Raw genomic sequence first — 20,721 nt, forward strand, 5'->3', positions numbered from 1 at the left:
AATTGTTTTCTTTTTCTTTTGCTTCTTTTTTTTTTTGCCACTTTTCCCAGGACTGTCTGTATTTGCTTTTATTTTTGTTAAATTCTCCTTGGCTGTCATCTTTTTCCTCGGTTCATGATGATGCTGCTGCACTTGAGGAACTTTTTGCACTCGCCAAATGTTATTTCAATGCCTGGGCCACTTTTTGTATTCGTAAGCCCTCTGTTTCTATCTGGGTGGATGGTATTGATATAGGAGTCCCCGAGATGCGCTTGAATGGTTTTTGGTTCGTGCAAATATTTTATTGACTATTATTCTGCCTGCTCTTGATTTCCGTTCAGTTTCGTCCTTGTCCCTATTGTTCTGTGTGCGAATCCTTCAGGGTCTCCGTCTATTTTCCTCTCAAGGGTTTATTTTGGCTGTGTTTTTCCCGATACACCATACACTAAACATGCGTACATACTCGTATTTTTGTTGCGCAATTTCTCACTGCCGGATAAATATGAAGAAAAGCCGAGGAAAAACTCAGAATGGCATTTATATTCTCTTAGAGCTGCGTTTGCTTGTGCAAACGTAGCAGGAAATTCAATAGGAAGGGCGCTGGAAATTGCCAAATTATGAGGAAATTTATGGCTGAATTTAAATTACTTGCAAGGCATAATTTTAAAGTTAAGCAAAAAATGTTCTATGTGTACATGCTGCTTTTTCTATTAGTTCTTGTGGAAATGTCGGAATATTTTTTAATATTGAACGTCGTCTCTTTCTATTTTAATTGGCGGCCTCAAACGGCGCGAAACTAATGAAAAAATCATCATCAAAGAACCTAGAAAAAAAGAAAGGCAATGAATGGATACATCGAACGTGGAGGTGGTGGAGTGCTGGAAAACATGGCGTTTTAAAGTCATTGCTACTAATTTTATGAGACTTTCCTTTTGGCACTTTTCCTTTTTGGCCCGCTTCCTTTTCCCTTTTGTGCTTCCGCTTCCTTTGCTCGCCAAATGATTATTGCAAGCCGTAAAAGGAGAAATGAAAATGAAACACAAATGGACGCAGCTGAAATGAAACCATCCTTGAAATCTATTGTCTGTCTGGCCGTCCAGACAATTGCAGAATAAACAAACATGAAAACTGCCTAAAAAACAGCTAAGAGTAAAAACAAAATCGTGCCAACAAATGATGCCAGGCGCGGGGGGTGGGAATATCACCGACGTGGCAGGACCCTTAACAAAATTGAAAAACATCAAATCGAAATGAAAATCAAAGTACATGGCTGTCAGATAGGCAATCGAGTGCAACCCAACTGCCAACTGCCGACTGACATCTTCGAAATTTAAATACACTTTTAAGCGCCCAAGTAGCATAAAAATCAGCATAAATATTTGTTGTTATTCTCGCCATAATGACGGTGTCGTATTCGTATTCCCACCCCCTGGTTTTTATCCCTTTTTACATGGGACGACTGCAAATGAAACGAAAACATGCAAAACAATTAAAAACAAACAACAAAATGACCAACAACAACAACACCGGCCTGGCAATGGAAACCTTGGCAGCTTGTTATTGAAAATCCACCAAGGGGTTAAGGTGGCTTCAGTGGGCGGACTTCGAGGGGGGCGGGGGCGGACAGGGATTAAAACAACAGGACCATGTCGAACACCTAGCCAAAGGTATACAACCCATCAACATCAACATCAGCCGCTGGCAACAACAATGCACTGCCACAACAACACACAATACACACAGCACACACAACTCCATTTGCTGCGTTGCAATGGTAAAATAAATAAATATTCATGTTGGAAATTTACTTGTAAACACGCAAATTGTAAAGCAGCCGCCGCCAATGAAGGACTTTTGGGAAATATCAGGGGTGGATTCGCAGTCGATTGCTTTGTTTTCCCACTTTCAAGTGCAGGTCAAAGTCGGGGTTCTAAAATGTGGCAATTTCGAGAGATTCGCAAATGAAACAAGCCGTGTTCGATTGTAATGGTCTTGCTAGTTTCAAATATTTATGAAAACATAATTGGCAATTGCAACTTGCAAAGGGGTGGATTAATACATTAAAAGTATCAGACTGATACTCTGATCAAATATGGAACATACATACATCATTATCAAGATTTGCTTATTTATTAGTGAGTTATTAATTGGAAAAGAAGAGATTTAAATGGATAATACCTTATAATAATTTATAAGAGGAATTAAACAATTTAAATTAAAAAAGGATACTTAAAAGTTGGCTTTAATAAAGTGACCTTATAAATGCATATTCCATTACATTATACACCAAAGCCGTGAACATTTTGCGCTGAATTTTCACGGCTCTTGGGGGGAAAAGCCAGAGGTCCACACAACCCACTGAAAATGAAACTGGACTCCGAACATCCCGAACTGCAACGTGGGCCATAAACAAGGACACGTACGCAATTAATTGCAGAATTATTACAAATTTCATTACATGCTAAAATATGCAAATTGTTTGACGTTGCCTCGCCTGCAGCTCCTCTACTATCCGCTATCTGCCTCTCGCTCCTTCCGCTCTCTGCCTGTCTCTTTCTGGCTGCGCCATGCAATTAAATGCATTTGCATACATAATAAATAAATAATGCAGACGCAAAATTGCAGCATTAACTTTGCCGCTGATGTGCGAAAAATGAAAAGAGAGCGAAATTCTTTTAATTATCATTTTAATGTGTTTATGAACATTTAGAATAGTAAGCGAAAATTGCTCCCTAAATTGCTGAGGGGTGGCTTAGAGTGCTGAGGGGTCGGAGGGGGCGGAGGTGGGACAGCTGCATTCGTTTGCACCGAAATGCCATAAAATGGCAACAATTTGCACACAGCTGTCGCTGGCGAGGGGTGTTCAAGTGGTTCGCATTCGGCCCGAGAGTGGCTTTTATTCGATCTATTCTTTCCTTCCTCTCAGTCGCTGGAAATATTGCATTTCAACTGAAAAAATGCATTTATTAACTTAAAAATTGTATATGTAATATTACAAGAAAACCTCATTCAGTTTAAAGGAATTATTCGCATCTTTACTTTCGCACTTTTTCAGAGACATTAAATGAACTATGAAAAGGACTCGTATCAAGAGAGAAACAAAACAATTCCACAGCGAAATCGAAAAGCGGAATTTTTTCAGTGCCCTGTCGCTCACTCAGCTGCAAATTGTTTGCAGCCTGTCTACATAAATGTTGCATGTCTACAAAATATTTGGGTTAAAACATTTGCACAGAGCCGGAAAAAAGAGTATATATTTGTATTTGCATGATTGCACAGGACGGGAAGATCCAAAAGGGCATATGGGTAGGCTATATGGGACATACGCGATATGGGATACGGAGGGCAGAGGATGGCACATCAGGTGCGGGGGGCTCTGGCGGTGGTCAAGGAGTAGCTGGAATTGGAGGTGGATTGCGGCGCGGACTGGGATATGGAATGGCTTGACTTCTTGTCGGACATCACGTAGGTGCTGTTCTTTCCGAATCGAATCGCCATCCTGCTCCCCGACTCCAACTCCTCCTCTTGTGGCACATTGACCCAGCCTGGTCGATGGGTGACGTTCTCGGAATGGGTGCTCTTCTCCGCGAACCAGTGGACCCGCTCCCCATCCGCGACCAACATAGGCCTCTCGGCTTCAACCGGAGCCACCTCGCGCTTAACCTTTTGCAGCACTGCCCGACGATAGGATCGTGTTCGTTTTGGCGCAGTCGGCGCCTTCGGCTCTGGCGGAGGTGGTGGTGGTATTGGATGCAGGACACCGGAACATTCAGGGCCACTACGCAGGCTGCCCGGGCAAGTTAATCGCGATCTTTCACCGTCATCCTCATCCAAACGGCCGAACTCGCAGTACAGCTCGTCCAACTTTCGCTGCAGGCAGTTGCGCAGATTGTTCTGCCGGCAGAGCATCTCCTCCAGCTCCCGAATCCTTTGACCCTGCGTCTTAATGACCTTTGTGAGCTCACGCCGCACCTGCTGCTCACACTCGCAGCCGCAAGGCGGCTGGGTGAAGTACTCCGTGTGGGTTTTCGGGCAGCATTCCGGCTGACAGCAGGGCTCGTCCTGTGGCAAGCCGGAAGGCTTGGAGCACTGCTCACACTTGCAGGGACACTCGTCTGAGGAATGGGGGCCACGGCCCAGGAGCAGGACATCCGTGCAGCCTGGAAGGCAGTTGTTGCGCCGCTGCCTAAAGTGACAAAGTAGAAAATAATCGAAACCAAGGCAATGATTCTTCTCACCTGACAGTCGGATCCTGCTCCTGCTCCGCATCCTGCAGCGCCTGCATGTCCTCCTCCAGCTGCTCATCCTCCTGCATGGGAGTGCGTAGAACGGTGACCTCGGTGCCATCGATGTCGGGAAAGTTGCGGCCGGTGTCCTTGAATTCCGACTCCTGCACAAAGATCTCCGTGTCCGATTCTTTGGAGTCCAGCTTCTTGGTTATCTTCAATTCGGAATCGCCTTCCTCCGCCGGCTGTGGCTTCAAATCCACAGTGGACTGTCCCTTGCCGCAATACGTGGGCAGCGACGCTCCGTTCAGAAGGAGAACATTAACCGACGGACGTTCCGGACCTGGTTGACCATCATCCGGACACTGGCATCCTTCACCACCCTCCCTTTCCTTGCGGCGCTTCTCCTTTTCGCGCTCCTCATTTCGCAGCCTCCTGCCGACTTTCTTGGCCCGCTTCACAAAGTCGGGAATGTGCTGCACGCAGACGCAGCACTGGTTCTGGATGCTCTCCAGGCAGCAGTTCTTGGCCGCCATACTGGACTGCCAGATCCTGGCCTCCTCCTCCGTCTTGGGATACGCATACGCATCGTTGCCCTGCGCGTCCTTCGCCGGCGGCTCCTCGCCACAGATGACACACCTTCGCCCAGACATGAGATTGCTTTTTTTCTCTTATTTTTTATTAATTAAATTTATTTTTTTTTGTTTAAGGAATTAAAACATCAGAATTTGTTAAGGAAATATTTCGATAGGGTTGATGGACAAAGCAAAGGGAAACATATTACATAAGGTAAAAACACTGAAGTAATTGTTTCAGCTGCTTCAATTATTAAACAACTTGGTTTCACTACCATCCAGTTTAAGAGTTTTAAAAGGAGTTAAAATATTGGGAAAATTATATGAGGTTGAGAAAATTGTTGTGTTGCAGCGCTCGTTTTTATTGGTCCTCTTTTTGTAGAGAGATAGCGAAATAGATCGCGTTGCAATCCATCTTGCTTGCGTAATTGCTTTTCCTTTGTTTTTTTGTGCATGCATTTTTCGCTTTGAATGCTTTTGAGCAACTATAACAACGCACCTTGCGGTTTTTGCGGCAAGTGAATTGGGCTGTGAAAGCCGAACGCGTTGCATGCGGATACGGATTGCGGTGAGGTGGGGAGGAGGGGAGAAGGGGCAGGCGGTTTACCTGGTGGCGGCTGTTATGAGGTGGGAATCATTTCGAAACCGCTATGGCACAGACCCACTCCCGATTGCACTTCACGGCTGGTCTCTGGGGCCCCAGCAAACAAAAAAAAAAGAGAGAACGCGCTCTGGTATGCCCCATAAAGTGGGGCAGCGCGGCGATTACTATGCTGCAAACGCATTAAAATCAATTGATTGCGGTGCAGAATGCATAAGATATGTGAAAAATGCGGATCAGTAATTACAACAAAATCTGTAAATTAAATTGTTTAAAGTTATCGCAAGCGTGTGGAGAACGAGTTTCGGAAATTGGTTACTTTTTCTATATAAAGGTTCTTATTTGCTAGATAAGTCGTGTATTAATAGCTATGAATTTGCATTTTGACACGCAGAGATCAACATCCTCGATAGTATAGTGGTTAGTATCCCCGCCTGTCACGCGGGAGACCGGGGTTCAATTCCCCGTCGGGGAGAGATGTATTAATATTTTTATATTCAACCAAAATGGTTTTTTTTATACATATTTAGCTGCAACACTTTTAATTATTAGGTAATTATTTATTAGTTGAAAACAACCAAAGTTTAATCAGTGAAATCATTTAACAATTTGTGTTAAAGGGCTTGGCAAAACCAAAGCAACATTTTTGAAAAATAATAATGAAACCACCTCGACCACTAGTGGTCAATTCCCATTAAATTCCCCCAGGCATTAGGCCCTAAAAAACGACTAAACTGTCGGAAAGTCGCGCCAACGCCCACTAAATAATAGAGAGCGGAAAAAAGTGCGTTTCGATTCGGTCAAGCCCAGAAATCTGCGCAAAACCGCAAAACAATAGCTACAGTGAGCGGAAAATCTATGTCAACCAGCTACCCGGCAACAAAAACGACCAGCGGCCAGTGGACCACAAAAATCACGTTATTTCAATTTGAATGCCAAACACAATCGGCGGGCGGGCAGTGGGCACTACATACTATCAGAAATGGGTCTATCTCTGGCCTGGTTTGGCATTCTCCAAATGCCTTTTTGTGGGTTAACGCCCACGGCCAGATATTTGAATAATCTGCTGCCGTAATATCGCCAATTTATCACTGGACCATTGGGCCCAATCCCAAAACACGGAGCTCCGCTCGCCAACCCACCAGCTGGACGCATAAAACGAAAGCAAATGTGGGCAGTTCACATTTCACTTTCGTTTCGAATTCGGATTCGGATTCAGCTTCAGACTCAGAAGGAAAGAAAATTTGGTGGGGAGCCGGGGGGCACAGACGCCTCTGCTCTATCGCATTTTCCAATTTATCAATGGCAACACGGAGGCGCGCTGTTAATGAAGAATTATGTTCATAATTTCCAAATTTATTGTCGCACATCTTCGCTTCGAGCGGACTGAGGATCGCATCGGATCGCAACGGATCGGTTGGGAACCGCTGATGATGGGGGCTGTCCGACACTTAAGCGTGTCAAAATGTTGTTGCTGCCATGTGGCATGCTGGCTCTTCGGAAGATGCCCCGATGGAACCATCATCGTGTCAGTTAGGAAGACACATTTCAAATATTTATGATGTTTGCTCGGCCTGGCCGAACAACACACAATCCAAACACTCCAATCCGCGGCACTTCAGGGCCATCGATAACTTCATGTTCATGGTTCACAGTTCAAGAAGTCATTTCAAGTTTCTTGTTACAGTTTCCAGTGAAAGTTTTCCCCTGCTCTTCCAATTTTTCCACTTTCCGACTATTAATTTTCACTTAGTCAGCGTCAGCGTTCTTGGGAAAGTATTCAATTTCCCCCAATCCTTTAAATCGAAACAGATGCCAAAACATTTTCATTTTGCCATTGGCAACGGTTTTTAAGTGGATTTAATTTGTTTCAGAGATTCCCCGCATCACTTTTTGCTGTTGTTGTCCGCTATTTTTAGGCTCTCAATTATTTGTCCGCCTTTTTTTTTGGTAGCTCTCTATCTAATTTAGTGTTCAGCTCGAATGACTTTTTTTTTGGGGGCCGGCTCTAGTATATAGATTTAAGTGCTCATGAGAGAGCGGGAAATTTATGTGACAGCTTATTAAATGTATATGTTTGCTCTTCATTACAGATTATACCGGCAGAACGTCAGTGGGGCGGAGAGTGATTGGATACACATGTGTTAGCGGGTAAGTGCTCGGATGAATGGGCTTCGGCTAAAACGATGCGATACTATATGTCGGATTAAAGAGCTTCGAAACGGGGGCTTAGGTTAATTCTTCATGATCTCACATATGTGTCGGCCTGTTTGGAGCATATTGGTCTATTTTCGAGGGATTTAAAAGCTATTTGGCCGGCAAAGATCTGGTAATGTTGGGAAATATCTGGCTAAGGCTATCAACGGTTTTTTAAGACGATTGTTATTGAAAAACAATGTTAAGTGCGAGGTAATAACTATAAGAAAGGCCAAAAAACACTCTTTAAAGAGCACTAAACGAATCCCTATAATTAAGACATAATCCCCTGTTAGTGGACCACTTGCCTGTGTTCGAGGGCTTTAAAATCATCTCCAAAGTGCCACTAAACGTGCCTTGACTCGAACATAAACACAACGTTAACCCCATTCAATCCGTACTTAAATCAACTGAACCTCCGCCCACCTGTCAGCCGGGATGTTGTCACCTTCAGCACACCAGATAACTCAACTTGGCTCAGCTCGGCTCAACTTGGTGCAATCGCTGAATGCCAGCCGTGCCAAAACTGCAGCCGACTTGATGTGAAAATTCACACTATTCTCGGCGGACACGAAAAAATGTAGAGCCGCATACGTCCCCAAAAATCGTCGGCACTCTGGCACTTCATTAAATAGACGCCGCGGCGGCGCTTTTCCCCACAAAAACACTGTGAAAAAAATAGCAAGTGAAGAAAAATCCAAATGGAAAAAAATTCGTTGACGACCACACCCCCCACATTACTGGGGGGCTCAGCTCGGGAAACTTGCTTATTTTTCACACATGCGCGTCAACAAAAAATGAAAAACAAAAGCGGCGAGAGGCAGAAATTTAAGCAACAAAATCGTGGCTTTTTTTGCTTTACTCACATTGTTTATGATGACAATTTGTCGTTGTTGTTGCTGTTGTCGTCGACATGTGGCCATAAAGTTGTCGGTAAATAACAAACAGGCCTTTCCTCTCATCCAAGGTTTTCCTTTAAAAATACCCAAACTGCCGACGACAACTTTTGGAGTATCCTTTGTAGTCTGTTGAGAGGATTCCGTCGCTGGAAGTCCTGGGGCTAAAAGCCATTCAGTCTAAAAGTATATCATGGATTGCAACCACAAATTAAGCACACAGGCCGTACAAATGTGACGAAGTTCGAATGTATGAAAAAAGCCGTCATTATTTAAGTACCTACTTAAAACTTTAATCACTTGCATATGCTGCACTTGGTGGATTTGTAGAAAATATTTCATAAATTAAAAAAAGCAATTTAGTGGTCCCTACGCTTTGTACATCTGGCAAAATATTGCATAGTCAAAGCTCCTCGGTAATAACATCGAAATTATTACCTGACATCACCACGTAAATAATCAAATATTTGACTTTGCCAAAATCATTATTTCTTATTTGCTTTTTACAAAATTTGTTTTCGGCTGAGCTCACCGTCTCACCGTCGACGTAATCCAAGCCTGCACTTGACTAAGTGGAATGAATTATAGCGGCGACCTTGGGGCGCTCGATTTCAGGTGGAAATAATTCCATAATTTGCCATGCTGATTACTTCCAGCAAAAAGCTGACAACGCAATTTGTTTTTTCCAAAATTCTTAACGTGTAATTGTCATGTTGTCGGGCAAACAATGGACTCACGAAAAGGCAGCCCGCAAAGCGCGCTCACAGAAAAACAAACAAACAAACAAAACCGTCCGCCAAAAAGCCAACTTGGGGCCCCACCCAAAAAAGCCAAAAGACGTCTATTGTTTGACTTTTTCCAACGGCTTCGGTCGCATAAATAACCAGAAATTAGCAGGCAAATAAGTCAAGTCGCATGTAAACTCGTTTTGGCATTGAAACACCTGCAAAGCGATTCTTTGCATATTCCAAGTGCTAAATCACCTGCCCGCCAGTCTGGAGGTAAAAGTTGAACTGGCTAATTTAAATTTATATACTGGAGATCTAAGTCGCGATGCGGCCCCCTGATTTATGCCCACCAGATTGTCACTGGCGATAGGGGAAATGATATACTATAAATAGGAAATGCGCATCGATGGGAATCGTATGCAAATGCCATCCGCAGATGATGATGATGATGACGATGAGCCGCAGATAAAGATTTGGATGCTGGCATTGGCATTGATGTAAGCAGAAGCCCTCGACAGGTGTAACAGCTCTTAAGAGATCTGGCCAAGTGCCACTAGTTGATCGGATTTGTCATTTTTCTCTGGTTCTCTATCTGTATCATTTGGTTTTTTGTTATTTTGTTACTTTTTGTAAGCTGGCTTCCATTGAAGGTAAACCGATGATGACGTATTGTTGCGTCTCGTGACAAAGGGCGCTCCATTTCGGATTAGCTGGTGGGCTTAGTGGAGCTGAACTTACCTTGATATTGAACTCGGCTCGTTGCGGCGGAATCAATCAAGCGAGTTGCCAGGTAATTGGAGCTACAGTCCAGCAGCAGGGGCTGTGCAGAGCGGCAGGCACGTCTAAATCACTTATAAAAAAGAAATTCATCTTCATAAACACATAAAACACAGCGGTAAAGAGAAAAAGGGAAAACAAAAACAAAAGCAAAAAAGACACCGACCGACACAGAGGTATAAAAACCGGCAGCCAGTTCCCCCAATAAACGAAAGAGCAAAACATCCAGCTGCGAGAGATAGTTTACTTGCGGTAATCACATCGAAATCAATGCCCCTCACTACCCATCATAAACACTTGAAAAACTGTTGGAAATTTCTGTTGTACCACCGACAAGTGGACCGGGATGGGGCTCGAAAGGTTTTCTTTCGGCCTCAGTCGTCTCTCCTTCCCCCTTTTTTGTTCGAAAATTACATTTAATGTGTGTCTGAGATTTCGATAGAGGCGTAAACCTGTTGAGATACTTTCAAAAGTCCCATCGTCGGCTCATCCTCAGCAGAAAGCACAGAAAGCAACAGAAACACAGCAGAATCGAATGGAGAAGCATCATTTGTTAGAACCTGTCGATTTGGATTCTGTTGGCAGCTCATCGACCCTAATCGCGTTTGAAAGTTATCGCATCTACGAAAGCTATGCCCCTGTTAATTGTCAGAGAGTTTCGACTTTCCTGAGCAGTGCTTTTTTTCCATATTCGGCTTTCTTTTGGCCAAGTTGGCTAATTGCCATATTAACCTTTTGGCCCCCTGCGACGATGATGACGATGATAACCAAAGTCCGGCTGCGTGCCCGAGTTGTAACTGCGCCTCTGACTTTGACTTGGCTTATTTGCAAGTTGGATTTGATGACGGGCCCTGGTCCAGTGAAAGTAATTAGTGGCTGGCCACTGGACGGCCACTGAAAACTGCCCTTAGGGTGAAAGCTGAGCTTTTAATTGCGCAGCTGTCGTTGCCGCTGCCGCATAATCAATCAGCTGGTTGTGTAATTGAGGTTTCATGGCTACACATGTAGGCACCAAAACGAAAGTGATCTGTTAGAAAATTCTGGTCGAGTCAGAGGTCAATGAAGGGGTGGTACAGTAGGTTTCGGCAGCCAAAAATGGACTTTAAGACCAGAGTTATAATGGAATACCAAATAGCCGTTAAAGGAGGGATCATATAATTTCGTATTTGATAATTGCATGGCCTGATGAGAAGTAAGGTACATACATATATACCCAATGAATAAAATATATCCCTTGGAAATAATTGGCTCATTCCAATGCAGTCATAATTCCCAAACTATCCGAGTCATTCAGAATCGCCATAAGAACAGAAACTCCCAGAGCAAAAAGCTCTCACGCTCCCTATACCTTCAAGAGAAGAATCTCCCCCACTTGGTTCCCATCCTTGGCGAGCAGCCCAAATCAACCCCCAGTGCACGGCATTCCGAAGTGTTTTCAAAAACTGTGCCAAAGATCTTTTACTGCGATCTTTCGGCTTTCCTCTCCCAAGTCGATTATATCGAGAAGTGACCCCATACCAACACACACACACAACCTTGCGGATGCAACCGATCTGGATCGGAGATCAGCAGCCGCGGAAAAGAAAACCAAGTCAAGAAATGAACATCAAGCTGAGATGATTGTCATAATTAAGGATGCTGGCTGTTGGATGTTGGCATCTGCCAGACGCATGAAGAGGAATGGTGCAGGGAAGTCTTCTGCAGCACTCGAGGCACTTGTAAAACCAACAGATAACCGTAAGAACGAGTTATTCTTTTTTTCATTTTTTCATTTTTTACTGCCCGCTCCACTCTGCTCTGCTCTGCTTTTGATTCACAAAAGACCCGCACACTGAAGACGAAGCTTCCGGTGCAGTTCAGGTTTCTCCGCATGTGAGCACCCCTCCGCGGCCAATTCTTGTGGCTCGTTTGGTTCAAGATCAGCCCCGCACATCTCATAATTGCAGCTAAGCAAAATTATATAGCCCAAGTCGAGTCGAGATCCAGATCAGCACACAGTGAGAAAAGAGCAGCAGCATGTGTGCAGAGGGGTCTCCACATGTCTGTGCAAATATTTCCAGGCTATCGGTCTTTGGACTGGACGCACTCCGTCCCCCCTTCCATCTGGAGTCCACAACAATTACCGGCCGACTTGCGGCAATCTCTGTGGCACTGTGGCAGACCAAGGCCTGCGAGAGGGTTAACGCAAGAGGGTACTGAGGGTATCAGGGGCAGCCGCAGGGGGGTTTGGCTCGCACTCGAGACAAATGTATATCATTCATCAAATTAAAAGTTCAACTGCATTGCAGCGTTTTGCCAGCCGGCCTGGCCCGACTCCTCAGCTCAGCTCAGCTCTGACTGCCTGTCTGCCAGCCGTGAGTTAAATTGATAAGCGGGTGGCTTCGTAAGTTCTGACGAAAATGGGGTATTGGTATCGATATATCACACCATTCCACATTCCCTTTCTTATGCGCCTCGAAATTTCAGACGCAGCATTTCAATGTTTGATGATAAACCAAACTTCTATATAAACAGTTGGTTAAAACAAACAAAACAACCTCAAAATCAGTCTGTGGATCGGACTGCAAAATTAACATGCTTCATTGAAAGAATATATTTTCTCAAAAGGTTTCTCATTACTTAAGTTATATAACTTGAAAGGTGTTAAACTCTTTTTACTTGAACTTTAACTTTACTCTATAAACTTGTAAGCCAACCCTCGTTTTCTGGCAGCCAGGCTGTCATCTTGAACATGCAACATGACCGCAGCTCTGAGGCAACAACTGTTGCCGCCGACTGTTGACTGTTGCTTTACTTTACAGCCCGATCTGCGGCGTTTTCCCCTCTCTCTCTCGCACCGCTATAGCCGACTCTTTCTGCTGCCAATCATTGGCCGAGGCTGGGGCTGCTCATCTTTCGACTTCATTCACTCAAACATCAGCTGAAGTGGTTTCTCCTTAACCCTGCCACACTCCATTGGGGCCCCTCGTTTTCCACTTGTTGCCGCTCGCTCGAATGCAAGTTTGTATTTTTATTTTTATTTTTACTTTTCTCGAGTCTGGAAAAAATGCTTATTAAAAGGGCTTTTCAACTCGAATGGGTTTCTTTACGGCGCAACTGAGCAACTGAGCAACTTACACTTACACTCGCACTCAGTTGGATTATTTTGTGGCCCTAGAACGAACCGGCTGCCCTTTGACCTCAGACCACCGCTGTGCCCTGGTTATATCTGTATTTGAAAATAACATTTATGAGCTTAGGAAGGCTTAAGACTTTTTATTGGTTATTAGTTGTTGCCATTTCTGCTGCCGAGCTGTGTGTTTTGAGTCCGGGATTTATGTCTTGAAATTTCGGCTGCAAAGAGTTTGCAGCGGACGGTCTTATGGAGCTCCATGTTGCAAAAGAAATCAGGGTTCCTAATAAGCTTAACACGTGCTGGTCATCCATTTCCAGTGACTTTGGTTTTATTTCCCCCCCTTGGAAGACTTTAATCTTTAATTGCTTTTCTAAGGGCTTTTGAGGGTGGCTATCCACGTGCAAGGATGTGCGTTTGTTTTGGCTTAGTTTATGTTTACCCAAGAGATTTGGGTAGATCCAGGTAAAAAGAAGACAAACTGCAGAGATTGGTAGAGAATTCAGAACCTGATACATAGTAACAGATACTTAAATACGTAAAGGAAGTTCGGGGAAAATTAAAAAGGACTTTAGTTTTTATGTGGTACAAGCTTATACAAAATAAGGCTTTAACTTTCGTTATGTCTTCACCGAGCATTGAACACAACAATTATGCCAAAATGTGGAACCTCCCCTTTGATTGCTGGCCATTAATCCGCAACCAGTTTTCTGCATCTACATCTTTTTGATTTCGGAGCCGGGCAATCCGTGGGATGATTCATCGACGGCAATTATCCCCAACATGGCAATTATGCAATTTTCCACCGATCCCGAGCACTTGTCGCACTTTAATGGCCAGTTGCCAGTGGCCATAAGACCGTATCCGATGATTCACACGCCTCCCAGGCATTTAGAAATGTAGCGAATTCCACATGCCCCGATGACGATGCAGATCTACGACCGACCAGAGCAGAAATCTTTGCACTTCAGACAATGGAAATCCAAAAGTCTCGACTGGTATCCGATAACATTGGCGACCGCACATGACTAACTCCAAGATGGAGATGTGAGATGCGAGAAGATGACGGTGAAGATGAAGATACATACCTGGAGGCGGCCGAGCGGACTTCAAACGAGTGCCGCCGTTCGCATAGCTACTTCAGCTAACTGTAATTGTATCTAACAGCTACGTTTGACAAGCCGGAGGAGCAGAACACCACAAAAAGCTATCCAGAGTTGCAATGGCAACGCGTCGCCCTGGAACTTGTCTGACTTTTATGGGCAGCACAACGACAACAACGGCATCAACGCGTGCTGGCAGCTTCCAAGCCATAGATTCTATAGACACCGTCTGTCCCCCCAACTTCGAGAGACTCCGACTCCTCAACGTTGGCGGGGCCACCCAAAAATGGTCAACGTAGCGCCACTCGAACGAGCGAACAAACCCGACAGATACAGATAGTTCGAGCAACCAGCAGATACAACTTCCCTCCGGCCTTGGACAGCACTTGGCTGGCTTAGATACATTTGGCCATCCCGATGCATTTGGCCACGCCAAACTTCGATTTCTGCCGTTTGCCTTTGAATTATGGGTTGGAATCAAAATGGAACCATTATTTAAACCTTAAAAAAGGGGGAGTGTCCTCAGAATAAAAAAACAAACCTAAATTCTAGAGAACTTAAATGCAAAAAGTTGGGGGAATTGAACAGTCAAGATTGATTGAAGCTGCTTCCTTGCACAGAGAAAAATATTTGAAATGCTACTATTCTACTAGTACTGCTTTTTAATAATATTTCAGGTTACAGGTACAAAAAAAGGTGGTTTTAGATTCTTAACTTAGCTAGGTTGAAAACAGTGACAATATTCAATGTCGATTCTTGCTCTGTACGTAAAAATTATACATGAAAAGAACTAGGAAGAGCCCTGTGGACTAGAGCGAACTACCAAGTGGAAAACTGAAATGGTAAAGGAGAAGGAACTCGAAAAGGACAGGGAATCGGGAGTGGTGGTTGGAGGCAGAGTGAGGGAAGAGTCGGTTTGGGAAGCCAAGTCAACACGACAACACTTGGCAGGCCGACAACAGCCCGGGGGAAATTCTGGAGGATGGGCAACGGACTCCATCGAGCGTCAATTGAGTGGCAAACTGGAGCTGGAGCTGGAGATGGAGCTGGAGGAGCTCTGCATCCTGTCCCCCGAACACTCCACTATTGTCAGAGTAAATAATAACTTGTGTGCTTGGTGTCGGGGCCAAAATGGAGCAGGATGGCCACGGAAATCCTAGCTGTGTTCGCTGTGTTCGCCTGCCCCATCAATGGTAGCTGGTGGATGGCAAATATAAATGCAAAGATAGTCAAACTTTAACTTCGATTCACGCTCTGGCTGATAGACTTTCATCAGTCGGATTCGGATATTTGTAACCATCGAATGCAGTCAACTCGAACCACAGAGTCAAGCACATAATGTTGAGCCCTCAAACACAAACTTTCTGCCAGAATTTGTCAGCGCGGGAACAGGCAAAACACAAAAAAAACAAAAAGCAAGGACTGGGAAAAAATGTTTTATAAAAGGGAATTTTGTATGACAGAAGCTGAAACCAGGAACGAGGAGCGAGGAGCGATGAACGGGGAACGAGGAGCGAGGACCCATCCAGAAACTCTGGCAGTTAAGTGCAAATTATTGGTTCGGAATTAGTAGAGCGAGAGACCCCGAGAGCAGGCGAGATGTGGATATAGAACAGGCGAGATACAGCCAAGCTTTTGTGGTTGCATTTGCTAATGGAAAACTGTGCTGGCCCTTTTCCATTCCCCCCCCACTTCGTTTCCCTTTAGTTATTTTTTTTGGTTTGGTTTGGTTGGTGGCCCCCTTTTCTGCAGTGAACCTAAACGGGGCAAATAAAAGGGAGAAATTTGCATGGCCCTGCAGATAAATTTTCAACACTTCGCAACCAGTTATTCCCAGAAAACACAAACCCGGGAGTAAACATTTTGCACCCAGCCGACATTTGATTACTCAATGCGAACTGCGTTTGCGTTTCCGTTTGCGAATGCGAATGCAGCAGGATCGAGTGTAAACAGTCTTATTAAAGCGAAAGAGCAGCTTGTGATTCGCGCGATTCGCTGGAACAATACTCGTGTTTATGTGGAATCGACTTTATCACGGAGTGGTTCAATTTCCGAATAGACCGAATGGCTAAGCGCCTTAAGAGTTGTAAATAAAATCAATTGATTTCTTATTTATAAAGCGAATTCGAGAACTGCCACCTACTAAGCCCTTGGCAAACAAGACAAAAGAAGCCGACTCAGATCCCGAGCCGGAACAAGTAAACAAGCCCATAAATAAATTATTTGCTTAGGAGCACTCGGCAGAAAGCAGTCAGCATTCAGCATTCAGCAGTGGGGAATCAGGAGTCGGAAGTCAGAACTAGGCCTTAGTTTAGCAAACTGGGGGAGGTGTGCAAATATATATAAGTACCCACTCCCATATATATTTATTTATTCGTGTTTCCGCTTAGTAAACACAACTGAAATGACAAAAAGGCAGCGATGTCTTGACCAACTCGAGGCCCATTCCCCCCATTCGCCCCCTGGAAACATTATCAAGGCAAACAGCGGCCTAATGGAGGACCAGCCGACCAGCCTAAGGACTGAAAAAAGAGAGACGAGCTCGGGAACTATTACGCTGTGTGTGGTCTCCTCCACGGGAATGGAGATGGGAGATGGGGAATAGGGCTGGGTCATTGTGATAAATAAGTAAATAGCCGGAGACAGGCTCAGACCTCAGATCGATTTATGCAAAGCCCCACACCGCCCCCCTTGGAGCGAACAGCGCTTTTAGTGACATTAAGGGGCGTGGTCCTAAATGTTTAATGGCCTGCAAATAAAAGTTATGCCACGGCCAGGATGGCAGGCTGCGGACATTAACGAAGCGGAAGATTATATCGGGCAAAAAACACACAGACATCGGGAGGAAATGGAAATCCGCTGATAAGCCCAACTCATTTGAGGCTTAGCGGTAATAGTAGCTATAATTAGCCCAAATCACATATGACTGGCATAAGTAACCAACGATCTACTGCAGTCCCTTAAGATATATACTAGAAATGTACTGAATTATAAAGGAAACAAGTGCCAAATTCTATTAACTTTGGTTAAACTTCCGAAGCAAGCTGATTTATAAACTTTTGCAAAATGTTAAGATTATGCAAAGGTGGAGTTAAGAAACATTCAACCGAAAAAGATGCAAATTAGCAATGTTTTTGGCACCTGAAAAAGTTCAAAGTTAAAATTAATCATTGCTTAACGACAAGCACACCTTTGGATTTCAAAGATTATGCATGAGTTCAGTGGAAACTGCGATAGGTGAAACCAGAAATTTATAAAGATTAAACTTTGTGTCTTTATATTATATATAAATAAAGATCATTATGTCATCGCCTCGCGCAAACATCAGCAGCCAATTAACCTTAGCAATAAATTTGTATAAAAAGTCACTTTGCCCTGCTTATCAAGGGAAACATTCCTCCGTGTTTAAATACACTCGTATAGATGCATGTTTACATGGACTCATATGGAGGATTTGCATTGGCTGCCGATCCGTAATTACGCTAAACGTTATGCGCATTTATTTCCCATTGATTTTGCATTTTAAATTTGGTTCGTGATTTTATTTGTGAGCTCGCAATGAAATAGATTGTTGTGTAGGAAATGTGGAGCGTAAATTTATATAGTTCAAAGTTGATTACTCGACATGATTTGGTTCAAATATGCAAATCTGGTGCTTAAAAACTTTAATATGCAGCCGACCAAAGAGCCAGAAACTAGTTTATGGTCAACGCTTTTTTTCTGCTTTTCGGATGCATAATTCGCTCGAAATAGCTGACCAAATGACTTTTTGTTCAGCTCACTCATTTTGTGCTCATAACAAATGGGAGCAAAGTGGGAGGCTGGGATTTTGGTTCACCCTAATGAGGCCCAAAAACGGCAGATTTGGTCAGACTCGAATGTTTTTTCGCAGATACTTTAGTGTCGTTCGATTTCAGTGTTTCAGTGTTTGTTTGCCAGTATGCAAGTATCTCTCTCCCTGGTTGCCAGTGGCCGGTTGCCGGTTGCATTGACCCAATTTGTTTATTTATTGAAATTGCTTTTATGGGTAAGCCGAGACAGAGTGTCTACCTCGCTTTCGTCCCCCAATCGTATCTCTTCAATCTACAGTCCGCATTTCCCGCATTTTCTGGCATTTTCTGCCCTCTGCACACCCGACTTCAATTATTATTTATCGATTCCAACTCAATTTGTCAAATATATACATATTTTCCTCGGCCACTCTCCAGTGGGTCGGTCGAGTGGTATAATTTGGCATTCGATCCAATGCATGATTCATGGAGGCTGAGATTCCATCGGATTCTAGCTGGAACTTGCTCCACATCAAATGGGGTTAGTAATGCCTGAGCTCCGACTTCGAGGACACTCGCGTGGAAATTAAATTAAAAATTTACACAGATTTATTCTACCAGAGTCCTCTGGGCATGATTTGGACCGCTTGCCAAATCTCTGACCACCCACAAATCGGTATAAATGACTTTAGTGCCTGGGGGCGTGCGATGTTGAATGTTGAATGTTGAATGTTGGATAATGTTGAATGTATAGAGTGCCATTTTGGTGATCCAAAAACGTGCAGCTCCCTTCGCCACGCCCCCTTGACATTGTCACCTCAGACTGACTGTCTGTCTGTCTGTCTGTTGTTGTAATTGCTTAGTCTAATTTATGCCAGCGGACGGAGCAAAGTCAATGTCGTCGTACTGGGCAAATGAAACCGAAATGGAAAAGCGACCAAGGCGAAAATAAACACACAAACGAACACTGAGCACCCAGACAGCGACATGGAAAAGCGTTTATCTAAGCGAAATGTTACCGAAGTCCGTAATTACAATTTATTGCAGGTAATTATGTAATTTTCGTGACGGATTTTGTTGTTTAGAGTTTCAACCAGGGGAGACAAGCTAAGTGCGTGCGTACACAGGGAGAAATAGTTGTCGTCATCTCAAAATGTTTCTGTTAAACGTTGATTTTCCTCAAAATTCCATTCTCTTTTTTTAGTAAGTTGTTCAAATAATAACTTGAAAAAATACTTATTCTTTAAGATTTTTATTTTCTGTGTGGGAAAGTACTTAAAATCCCCACACTTCCCTCGATGCGTACCTACTTTGAATGAGTTTTCGGATCGGAAAACTTGCACGTCTGATTTTTAGGAGCCCCTTGCATGTGGCATGCAACGCTGATTGCTGCTGACCATGGCTGGAAATCTTTGCTGGAGTGGCTCCTTGTTTTTGCTGGCTCGCAAGTGGTTTGATTTCTTGTATGCTCGGTCAGCTCGTTGTCATTTCCTGTCCGAGGTTGGAAAATGGACATACATACACTATGTACGCTATGAGGATGCAGCGAGATGATTGATTCTTCAGCCGTTTATTCTTACCCCTTTAAGAAGTTCTCGTTTGGAGCTGAGACACGCACTTCCTGCTGGGATTAACAAGGATTGCGACAAGTCGATCGATTAATCATTGTGGGAAAGAAGTTAAATACGACTTGGGACTAAAGACACTGCAACAATACTGCTTACAAGTCGACAGTTCCTAAGTAAATTGTAATCAGTAATGAGATTTCAGTCTCTAAAATTTCCCATTGCCAATGGCGTAAAGCTCTTAGCTCATCGTAGCCCATTTTTGATGTTTCTCCCCGACAATTAAAATCCCAAAGCCATCCAAATCGCATTAGACCCGAAGAATGAACGAAAAAGAAATCCCTGTTCAAACCGCATCCGTTCAAAATTGAAATTGAAATTTAATTTGCGAAGCGAGCTGGCGAAAAAAAGCGCCAGCTCATCAACAGCGGCATTAGTTTGCACATATTCAAATCACTTTTTTATTTGCCGAACAAAGGCTGCGAACGAAACGGGGAAAATCGTTAAAATAAAAACAGCTGAAGAGGTGTTGGGTAAGCGGCGGAAAGACAGGAAATACGTTTGGCCAACTAAACAGGGAAAATGCCGTGGAGAAAAACTGGAAATCATTGTGTGCTCCCCGCCACCCGCCCCGCTCCCCGCTTCTGCGCGGCATCATTAACATATATTTGAAAACGCAGAGGAATTCCGCTCTGGCCCTCAGTTGGCGAGCTTAGAGTGGGTCCTCATGAAAATTTGTAAGTATGTTGGACTTGTCACTTGCACACTTCATGACCATATTTGTCACATTTGCGCCATGTTCGCGTGGCCAAGGAGCCCGCGGGGTTACCATCCAGGGGTCCAGCACTGGGTCCGCATCCTGCAGCCCCCCACCCCCTCCTGTAGCCCGTAACCCCCATTCCCCCCATTCCACCGCCCGTTCCATGGCTCTTCCCTCGACGGGCAAATCAGATGCGCAACTAACGAGCAACAACCACGACAACGACAACGACGACGACATGGAAATTCGTTCGCTCTGCGTTTTGCCATTCCGAGTGACCGCGGGGTAGCAAGCGGCATGATGAGACTTAGCACATTCAAAACTTCAAAGATAAAGCAATAAACATTTTTAACTAAGGAAATAACAAATATTTACTATAGCTGCCAAGAAAAGCACAAGCTTGAGAACCATCGCCAACTCATTAGTCACTTTT

The 20,721-nt window shown here is 44.1% G+C and overlaps 2 protein-coding genes and 1 non-coding gene across 3 annotated transcripts in view; 2 read left to right on the top strand and 1 right to left on the bottom strand.

The window, feature by feature from the left end:
• The window catches only part of LOC122615634 (protein slit), a 51,658-nt gene that overhangs the window by 14,560 nt on the left and 16,377 nt on the right, over positions 1–20,721 (top strand). The window contains exon 4 of the mRNA XM_043790653.1: positions 7,475–7,532. The gene's annotated coding sequence lies outside the window, so the exon portion shown is untranslated. The remainder of the gene's footprint in view (positions 1–7,474; positions 7,533–20,721) is intronic.
• On the bottom strand, positions 3,210–4,972 carry LOC122615635. The gene is made up of 2 exons (XM_043790654.1): positions 4,218–4,972; positions 3,210–4,165 (listed from the first exon to the last, which is right to left on the bottom strand). The coding sequence occupies exons 1-2, from the start codon at positions 4,856–4,858 to the stop codon at positions 3,340–3,342; spliced, it is 1,467 nt and encodes a 488-aa protein (XP_043646589.1). The 5' UTR covers positions 4,859–4,972; the 3' UTR covers positions 3,210–3,339.
• Trnad-guc lies at positions 5,785–5,856 on the top strand. Its single transcript has one exon. It is a non-coding gene; the product is annotated as a tRNA-Asp (tRNA).

The sequence above is a fragment of the Drosophila teissieri genome, chromosome 3L (genome assembly GCF_016746235.2).
Source record: "Drosophila teissieri strain GT53w chromosome 3L, Prin_Dtei_1.1, whole genome shotgun sequence".
NCBI lineage: Eukaryota > Metazoa > Arthropoda > Insecta > Diptera > Drosophilidae > Drosophila > Drosophila teissieri.

What these genes read in the sequence shown, in the direction of transcription:
- LOC122615635 (XM_043790654.1), bottom strand. Translation starts at nt 4,858, where the DNA reads ATGTCTGGGCGAAGGTGTGTCATCTGTGGCGAGGAGCCGCCGGCGAAG. An exon ending in GAGCAGGATCCGACTGTCAG is followed by an intron (nt 4,166 to 4,217) that starts GTGAGAAGAATC and finishes TTGTCACTTTAG; the next exon opens with GCAGCGGCGCAACAACTGCC.